General features: G+C 41.1%; 2 protein-coding genes across 2 annotated transcripts; one reads left to right on the plus strand and one right to left on the minus strand.

The window, feature by feature from the left end:
- Positions 1-6,723: 6,723 nt before the first annotated feature.
- LOC115391759 (lathosterol oxidase-like) lies at positions 6,724-8,350 on the plus strand. Its single transcript, XM_030096101.1, has 5 exons — positions 6,724-6,933; positions 7,018-7,150; positions 7,293-7,393; positions 7,559-7,687; positions 7,856-8,350. Exons 1-5 carry the CDS (start codon positions 6,724-6,726, stop codon positions 8,120-8,122), a joined length of 840 nt encoding a protein of 279 aa, XP_029951961.1. The 3' UTR covers positions 8,123-8,350.
- Positions 8,351-8,510: 160 nt separating this feature from the next.
- Positions 8,511-9,578, minus strand: anapc13 (anaphase promoting complex subunit 13). Its single transcript, XM_030096102.1, has 2 exons — positions 9,279-9,578; positions 8,511-8,899 (listed from the first exon to the last, which is right to left on the minus strand). The coding sequence occupies exons 1-2, from the start codon at positions 9,375-9,377 to the stop codon at positions 8,774-8,776; spliced, it is 225 nt and encodes a 74-aa protein (XP_029951962.1). The 5' UTR covers positions 9,378-9,578; the 3' UTR covers positions 8,511-8,773.
- Between the last annotated feature and the right edge of the window lie 209 nt (positions 9,579-9,787).

The raw sequence follows: 9,787 nt of genomic DNA on the forward strand, positions 1-9,787 counted from the left end.
TAACTCTGAGTTTACAAGAATTAATGAAGAACTGCGTGTTTTTAGCTCCTGACAAGAATCTCACAGTCTGCAGCTTTAGTGGAAAGAGCTCAGTGTGCAGCATGTGTGTGTGTGTGTGTGTGTGTGTGTGTGTGTGTGTGTGTGTGTGTGTGTTCAGCTGAACAGAGCTGAGGTGTGTAACACTCACAGATAACGGTAGAACTGTTCTCATCACAGAGCTGCTCCACAACTGGAGATACTTTTTCAGCTTGCACTCACAAAGACATCCGCAACTAACCAGCCTTTCAAAACATCTTTCAGTGAAAGACCGAAGCAAACGATGTGGTCTTCTTCTATGGTTTCAAATGTTGAGTGTCATCCCGCATTACAACGGGTTAGGGCCATCTGCTGTTGAGGAGTATGGATATATTTTCAGGGTTTTTTTTCTGAGCTTTGTTTGACTTGGCAAAGACCCGCGATCCACTGAAAACGGGCCCACGACCCACTTTAGGGTCACTACCCACCAATTGAGACACGCTAAAACGACCTTGAAAGGTTAAAAAAAAATAAAAAACAACACACACATAAAATAAACACTTCTGAGACAAGATCACTAATCAACAACATGACACTTTCTGTGTATGTGATGGAGTTGGGATTATATTTTTTTAAATATAAAATAGGTATCAACAATACAATGTGTTCAAAAAGGGGTAAGCAGGGGGGTAAGAATGAATTATTCATTCAAATATCTTCCTTTTTGATACACATTTGTTTACTCAATGAATTATTTCCGTATGATTTCTAGATTGGCCTAAATCAAGGGTGGGCATTCCTGGTTTTCACTGTTCCTCAGTTCCAATACACCTGACATTACCGGATGTTTTATGAAGCCTGTTAAGGAGTGGAGGGTGCATTGAAACCACGCAGGAATGCAGTCCTGGAGGTCCAGGAGTGCCCACCCCTGGCTGAAATTGTGTTGTGAAGAGATTTTAATACCATGATTGCATCCAATTACAATGAATTACCAAACACTTCCAAGTTTCAGGGTAGTTCATTACCTTGGGGGACAGTTTCACATGTTGTGAACTCCAGCTCTCGAGGGCTGGCATCGTGAAGTTCCAGTGAATTTTGCAAGCTTGACGACAGCATGAGATTCAGGTGTCATGAATCAGAAACACTGAAAACATGCAAGGTACAGCCCTTGACGGATTCAGTTGACATCGTTGGAAGCATACCTTCTGCGCTCTTTCCATATTGGATTTGGAAAGCCATGACCGTAAACATTTCTCATCAGGTTCCAACTTGCAGTTTCAGTCAAATTAATCCTTTCACGGCCCTTCATCCCACAAAGCAAGCTCTTTCATGACCAAGCTTAAAATCTTGTACTATGCTTGAGTGACACAAGTTTTTCCTAACAGTTTCACCTCTGCACTCTCCCTCTGGGGGGGGGGGGGGGGGGGGGGGGGGGGGGGGGGGGGGGGGGGAAGAGACTTTCAGACCTCAACAGGCCCAGAGAAGCTTTATTCAAGCTGCATATACCTTTCAGTTACCATAAGGACTTTAAATGAGGTCAAAACCAAATTGAGTCAAACATGTTTATTTCAGCTCAGACAAATACAAAATAGATAATCCGTACAAATGTAACTATCAGGTCATATTAATTCAACAGTGCTCCACCACGGTGGAAGGGATGTGCTGGCGCTGCAGGACGGTCACTGGCAGCAGCTCGTGTCGCAGGTCTTCTCTTTGCACACGCAGCCAGAGGCACACTTGCTGCAGCCGGATGGGCAGCACGCGCAGCAGCCTGGAAAGACACAGATTGCGAGATGAGACCATTTAGAATGAAGGACATGCCAGATTAGGCCAAACTGCTGGTCAGGCTCAACACGTTTCAGAAGAGCAGTCACGTTTCACATTTCACAGAACCACTGCAATTAAGTCAAGTGCATTCACCTGTGCAGTTTCATGCATACAGGCCCAAAATGAACCCTCAGAGTCTACATTTGTTCAAATATTTAACATTTAAGCACTTTCAAACAGTATCAAACGCTTGGGTTAACATTAAACCAGTGATGTGTAAAAATGAGTTCCACTTACTCTTCTTGCACTTGGTGCAGCTACAGTTGGAGCAAGAGCAGGATGAGCCGCATGTGCAGCTTCCAGCTGGAAAAAAAAAAAGGAACACAAAACGATGGTCAATTCCAGAAGTCAAAAGGCAGACAAAGCAAAGGCATACACAAAGGAATGTACTCACTCTTGTTGCACTCGCAGGGGTCCATTTCTCAGCAGTCGGCTCGTTGGTCCACAGAGAGGAGCTGCAGGTGAAGCGTCTTCTTCCTTGAGGAGTCAGTGAGTTCTGACTGGCAGCGGGAGAGGCGGTCCTTTTATACCGTCCGGGCATCAACAGTACCGTGTGCAAAATGCATGTGTCACCCTGAACGGGGGCAAACATCACAAACATTACAAAGCGTTTGTGCACACGACGTGTTTTCACTCAGTGACAGCGGGGACACATGCATTCCCAGGCAGGGTCGCGTTTTATTACGCAACACCAAATTTTTCCATCGTGTGGAAAAAAAAAAATCAACACAGGAATAATGAGGCATTCACAGAACAGAATGAATCATTAGGACACATGGATGAGAACACAGTGGTCTGAACATGCGGTTATTAAAAAAAGGAAACACTAAACGCACGTGTGTCTGTCTGGCATGAGGATATAGTATCTTAATTGCTTTTTACAATCATGTACTGGAAAAGCACACAAAGCAACAGGAAACGTGCACAGTGCATTTTTAGGAAAGTTTAACAACTAAATGTCGAACTAATGATTATTAATCTGGTTCCAGTTTCGTTTATTTTTCACTGGAGTTAGTAGAAATTATTAATATTGACAGATTTAGAGAATAACAGTTTTCAAAATTGTTTTAGTGGTTAGGTAAATTACATGAGCTCGTCTGTTTTTACTGGCTAAGCATGAATAAATACTGAGCTTGAGCTTCTTTGAGTTGCTGTTTGAGAATGTTAACATAAGCAATATTTTACATTTACTATATTTTTCCCATTTTCATCCAAGTTTGATTTTTAAATTCTGAACAAAACATGAAAAAAATGGCAAACAAGTAGAAAAATTCTCATCAGCGACAGTTTAATAAGTGAAAATAAGTATTGTATTGGTATCAGACTCATGCCATTACCTTTAGCAGAGATAAGAATTATTTATAGTAATTGAATTTAATTATTCAACCTGCTGAAGGTTGTATGTTATGTGTCTATTATATTTTGGAACATCTATGTCTTTCTTTGTTGAATTTGGGTCATGAAATCAAAACAGTACTTCTTATCTTGTTTTGTGCTTCCTGTGCACACGGCACACACACACATCAGAAGTGTGCAGGCTGCCCTTCCTCGTGCTGCTCTGCGCTCGGCCGCTTCGCTCTCTGCGCCCGTCGTGAACGCACCACGCGCTGTAGGAAAAAATGCTTTCAAGAGCGGGTCGGGCGCACAAGAGACGCGACAAGATTCTAAATATAACATAAAGCTCACAAATAGTCTACTTATCAGTACCAGCTATAGTTATATTAATGTAAACAGACATACAATCGGTTTCATCTTAAAAAAAAATAGAAAATAAAGAAAATGAATTTAAGCTGTTGGTACCAAAACATCAGCTATGGTAATTAATCATCAAAAGTCAACTTTTATGCCTTCTTGAGATAGGGGACATTAAGGTAAAATGTTATGATACATTATTTGCTAAATCCCACCTATTTTGCACGGCACATTTAGCCACGGAAGCTATTTAGATTGAAGCAAAAGGTAATTTACGACGGGAGTGGGGCCCTGAACGCAGCACTGTCCCCTTTGCGCCCGCTACAGTGGAGGTGTGCGCTTTTCCCCAGATTTTTTCTTTTTTAATGGGACGAAAACGGGACATAAGGTGAAGGTGGGCGGAGATCCGGTGATGAGTGCAACTTTTCTGGAAACAACTAGAACATTAAATAAACAACATCTTCAAAAACAACTGATAAGATTTTTCCAACCCCTCATGCTGTTTAAAATGTTAAACGGACAAATAAAGTTATCTGCATACACACTTACAGTTTCAGCCACTTGAAACTGACCAAAATCTTACATATTTCCCCATTTCAAGTTAAATATTCGTGAAGCCCACCTTAATATAGTTCCCTGTTCATTCTATCTAAGTTATACACAAAGAAACAAACATAGTTTTTAATTGGGTTTTTGCTCAGAAACGGTGCTCTCTGCATTTTTCAGATAAATGCATCAGTCCGGTGCACTTACAGGGAGTTAAGAACTGATTTGCTCAAGTAAAGGAATTGCACACTGTTAGATAATGTAAGCATAACTACTTTTTTCGATAGTTTGTTAACTTTTTTCTTATTTTTTTGTCGAAATGAAAACTTAAACAGATTCGCAAGTTGCCAAATATGGTCCGATAAAGCTTTAATTGAGAATAAATCAGGTTATATGCACCACGAGATCTTGCCACCAAAAAACAGGTGCATAAGTCACAGTCTAAGTCTAATCACAGTAATACAAGAACACTTCTTTGCCATGATGTTTTTGCATTTTCACAGATGATTTGGAAATTCAAGCTTGTGACATTTTGCAGATGTAATAAAAACAATGAGACGCTGTGATTTTCTGAAAATGAAGAAATTGGAATTTGTAATTTCCCTCTTGGTTGAAAATCACATTGGATTTCATTGGACAGTTAATTCATTGTTTTGATTCAGATTACAAAACTTAACTCTTTTTTTATAGGTCAGCTTTGGCATGTCTGCCTCTTTACATGAGCCTGTGCAGTGCAGACGACAGAGAGATGTTGTTTTTGTCAGTGACCTCTAGAGGGAGACTTTATGCATGCTGAGAGTTTCTGTGAAGTAGTGTGGAAAAGGAGAAATTCATATTATATTAACAGAGAAAATGAATTTTTGCTGATTGACTTTGTCAGCATTACAGATTACCTTCTCAAGAATGGAAATACTTTTCATGAATGCCTTCAAAGGTGATGAACAAAATTGTGACATTTTCCATGTTTAAATATCAGTCATGTAAAAATTGTGAATTGCTATTAACTGAAAACATGAACCACGTTGCTCAGATTGTATCTGAAAGGAGTTTAATTTTAGCTGTTAACAATGATTTTCTCCATGTATATTGATTACGAGTGTTTTGTTTTACTGAAAGACAATCAGCCACAGAGACGTGTTTTCTTAGATATTCAAGAATTTAATATAATTTACTAAATCACAAGTAGATCTCCTGCTTCTGTGATATGTCTCTGTGTGTGACAGTCTTTATTTAAAGGGCAGACAGTTAACCTGCAATCTGACACTAGAGCTCTGCATGGGCCAGGGGACATCAGCTACAAACTGTCTGACACGCTTCCACCCGCTGAGCAGGTTAAAAACAGGCGCTGCATGACTCAGCTGCACCAGAGCATGCTGACATTAATTACTGCATAAAACGTGAAGTAGGGGATTGGGCTTTTTTCATATTGAATAACTTACTGCAAACCTAATTTACTGAGTATAATGGGTCAGGGCATTGGGATGTGCAGTAATGTATGAGTCTGCCACTGAGCAGACTGCTCTCTCAGACCATGTGTCTCCTCTCAGAAGTGATACGCTGCTGGACGGGCTGCATGTGGAGGAATGAGGTCTCGGCTTCTTTCTAAGAAGGATCAAGTCATCTTGACATCAAGCCGTGGTCCTAAAACAGGTGAGATACGCGAGAACATTTTAAAATATTTTGTTTTCCTGATGTTTAGGAGTTTAATTCATATATTTGAGAACAGAACTGGAAATTCTCCAAAAGTTCTGTGTTATTTTTAAAAGATAATGAAAGCAAATGTTGTTTTTTTGCGTGGCTGCTGTTCCTGCATGTCTTTGATTTCACCATCCATCTTCAACCATTGTTTAAAAGGCAGGACGTTTTGCCAGCCCATCACAAGACAAACAACCACACATACTCACATTCAAACCTGTCAGGAGCCAGACACATGTTTCTGGACTAAACTCGGGGCTGCACAGTGGAGCAGAGTCTCATATCAAGAATGCCTCAGCCAGGTTCAGGTCTGGATGCTTGAGATTCGTTTGTGGTTCTGAACTTCGTATAGGCGTGTGTGAGAAGTTCTGTATCTTTGTTTTTTAAACCGTGTGATGGACCAGAGCAGTGTTCTCCAGCCCTGACCCTGGAGGCTGGTTTTAGCTCTGTCCCTGCTTCTGTACGCCTGATTCTAATGATCATGTCAACAACAAACTCCAAACTAATCCCAGTAATGAGTCTGTCACTGCAATCAGGTGCAGGACAGGGCTTCTTTTAGCGTTCAGTGAAGAAGACGACTGATCACCATGCTGCTGTGCAGCGCCATAATCCTTAAACACACACCAATATAAAGGAGCATTTCCCAATAATATATGATGAAAACCATAGTTCAGTCACAGTTGTGAACAGACACTTGTTTCCTGTGAGCAGAGAAGAGTGAATCGGCAGATGTGTGAACACTGTTTGAACACACTGATTAGATCTATCCATCAAGTCTAATCAATCTGATCAGGAGTTTGGTCTCATACCAACTTCAGTACATGCAGACATCCAGTGACCAGAGTGTGCAGTGTGTTCATCGCACCAAAAATATATACACTTAGAATTGCAAGCAGACATCACAAATAACGTGTTGTGTGTGTGTATTTGTGTTTTTCACAGCTGGCCATGGATCACGTGCTGAACATATCGGATCAGTATGTCTTCACTCCGTATGTTTACCCGGCCTCGTGGCCCGAGCACTGGGCTCTGCGACAGATCGTCAGCCTGTGGGTAGTGACAACCGTGGGAGCTCTGCTGGTCTACCTGGGCTTCGGAGTGCTCAGCTTCTACTTGGTTTTCGACCATAAACTCATGAAACATCCACAGTTTATTCAGGTAGGCTGGGAAAAGTTTGTGGTGTTCGATCAACAGCCAGTGACTGCTTCAGTGAACCGTGTGTCTTTTTTTTTATTCCAACAGAATCAGGTGCGGAAAGAGATCCAGTTGGGAACTGTCTCCATCTTCTGGATGAGCTTTCCCACTGTGGCTCTGTTCTTTCTGGAGGTCAGGGGACACAGCAAACTTTATGATAACATCAGTGATTCTTCCCTCGGTGAGAATACAACCGGATTTGTCATGTCCAGTTTCATTACAGCTCCTGATAAAACGATGATAACCTGAATGAAATGCAAATTTCAACATTTATGACATGCTAAATGAAACAGGCACTAATAATTAAAATGAATTTCTTTCAGGATGGCCAGGTGTGTTTCTGAGCATCGCAGGCTTCTTGTTCTTCACTGACATGTGTATCTACTGGATACATCGGTGGATGCATCATAAAAGCATTTACAAGGTGAGTGTCAGTCTGTTTAATGTCAATCTTAAACTGTCACGGTCACTTTTAAATGTTATGAAATGTGATTGTTGATTATGACTTTGGATATAACTCAGAATATAACTGCGGGGACTTTGTTTGCTGTGATCTTCAGGCTTTTCTGTTTTTGTTTCCCTCCCTCAGTACTTACATAAGCAGCATCACATATTTAAGATCCCCACACCGTTTGCCAGTCATGCCTTTCACCCACTTGACGGCTTCCTGCAGAGCTTACCTTACCACCTCTACCCTTTCATCTTCCCCCTCCACAAGGTAGAGATCTATATGCTACTCTTAGAAAGATGTTCTGTTGAAGGCTTTATGCAATTTTTTCACAAAGTATTTTGAGCTAAATGTTGTAGATCCTTGCTCTTTAAAATCATAAAATTCTAAACATGTTTTGTCCTGCCTGCACTGACACTTGTAATATTGATATTTTAGGTGATCTACCTTTCGCTCTTTGTCTTCGTCAACATCTGGACTATTTCCATACATGATGGAGACTATCGGCTCCCCGGCTTCCTGATTTTCCTGATCAACGGGGCAGCTCATCACATCGACCATCACCTGTACTTCAACTATAACTACGGACAATACTTCACACTGTGGGATCGCTTGGGAGGCTCCTACCGACACCCCTCAGCGCTGCTGGGAAAAGGGCCACACGACCACGTTCGGAAGCTTGCAGAGGCGTCACAGAGACACTGATGGCGGAGTTACACTCAGGGCTTCCTGTCTGCAGTTTTACACACACCAGAGTCGAAGATGTTACCTCGACTGTGAAGAACTGTTTTTATTCAAGACAGAATCGGAGACACCAGCTGCCTGTGTACCCTGTTCCTAGAAGAGGATTGCGGAGGTCTCTAAGGTTATGTGATTAACAATAGTGCCAAGAATTAACAACGCCGAGACAAGACTTAAAATACGCTAAATAGAGAAATGCTCCAGGCAAATTGAAAGTAGGTATTTAGTTGTATTATACCTGTTGTGATTTGCCTCGGGTAGTGTTGAGATCGCAGCTGTCTTACAGGCAGTGGAAACTTGCTTTCACCTTTTGCTGTAATGATTTGTATTAGGAAATTACCTTTATGTCCATGTAAGAAATTTCCCTCTAGAATGAAGAAAGTATTTCTATTCTATTTTATTCATTTTGTTCGAGTACCATTTTTTCCATTCATTCAAACTAAAGAAAAAAACTAACGCAAAAAGATGTTTTTTTTATTTATGCCTTGACAAATGAGTGAAATACCTAAGTGCATCAGCAATTTATGATGTCATAAAATGGGAGAAGATGAGCTGTTTCGATGTGTGTAGATGCATTGTGTGTTCTGTTGTACTGAGCAAGTCCATTTCAGTCTTTTAGTTTCCAGTGCTCGGCGTGTTTTCATGCAGGCTCTGCAGGGCAAGGTCCGTCCACTTCATTTCTTGTTCTTTCACGGACTCTGTGGATCCTCCATTGTCCTGTTCGGCCTCTGGGAGTTCACTCTGAAAGGAAAGAGACGCCACCAAGAAGGATGAGCAGGTAATCGACTTCATCGATACTTACAACATCAACAAGGTCAAATCATCCTGCAGTAACTCTATGTTTTTTTGTTTTTTTTTAATCATATCAACAAGTAATGAGATGGATGATGAAGAAACATCTTCCTGAGTACTTCAAGTAAATCTGAGATGTGTTTAGGATCAAGATCATTCAAAGATGTATAGACGAAATGTAAGATTTTGAAGTCAATCCTTTGAACTACACTAAAGTACCTATAATATTTGAGGTGTCTGCAACATATTCATGCACACTTCCCCTGGACATGACAGTAATCAGATAGAGCTCGCTCACGCCAAAGTTGACGTCAACCACACTATTTACCAGAGGAATGGTGACATCTTCGTATGGGAGTCTGTCCTCCCTCCAGGCATCGTCTGTGAGGTCCAGGACTCTCCCGTCCCGCTGGATCTCGCTGTCCATGCTCCGTCCACAAGCTCACACACCCACCTACAACAACGCTTCAAACGCTGGGAAAGCAGAACACACAGTGCGACCAGAGTCCACCGCGACAATCAAAAGTGGCGAAATTATCCGGATTATCAACAAGAGGGCTACATTTAATGAAACTACGACAAAAACACGAACAATCTGAATTTTTTACTTCCGTTTCAAAACAGTGGGCGCGGGAATAGTACGTCATCAAGCAGCGTCCACGCAGATAACGTGATGACGTCACAGATCTTCCAGTCGCAGAGAAAAACAAAAAACAAAATTAAAGTATATATTGTGACTATTAGATGACTTGAAATTCAGATTTACGTCTTAAAAATATTGAAAAATAAGTTGACAAACAAGAGTTTGTTGCTGATTTAATTCATAATGTTTAATGG

This window comes from Salarias fasciatus, chromosome 7 (assembly GCF_902148845.1).
Source record: "Salarias fasciatus chromosome 7, fSalaFa1.1, whole genome shotgun sequence".
Classification (NCBI taxonomy): domain Eukaryota; kingdom Metazoa; phylum Chordata; class Actinopteri; order Blenniiformes; family Blenniidae; genus Salarias; species Salarias fasciatus.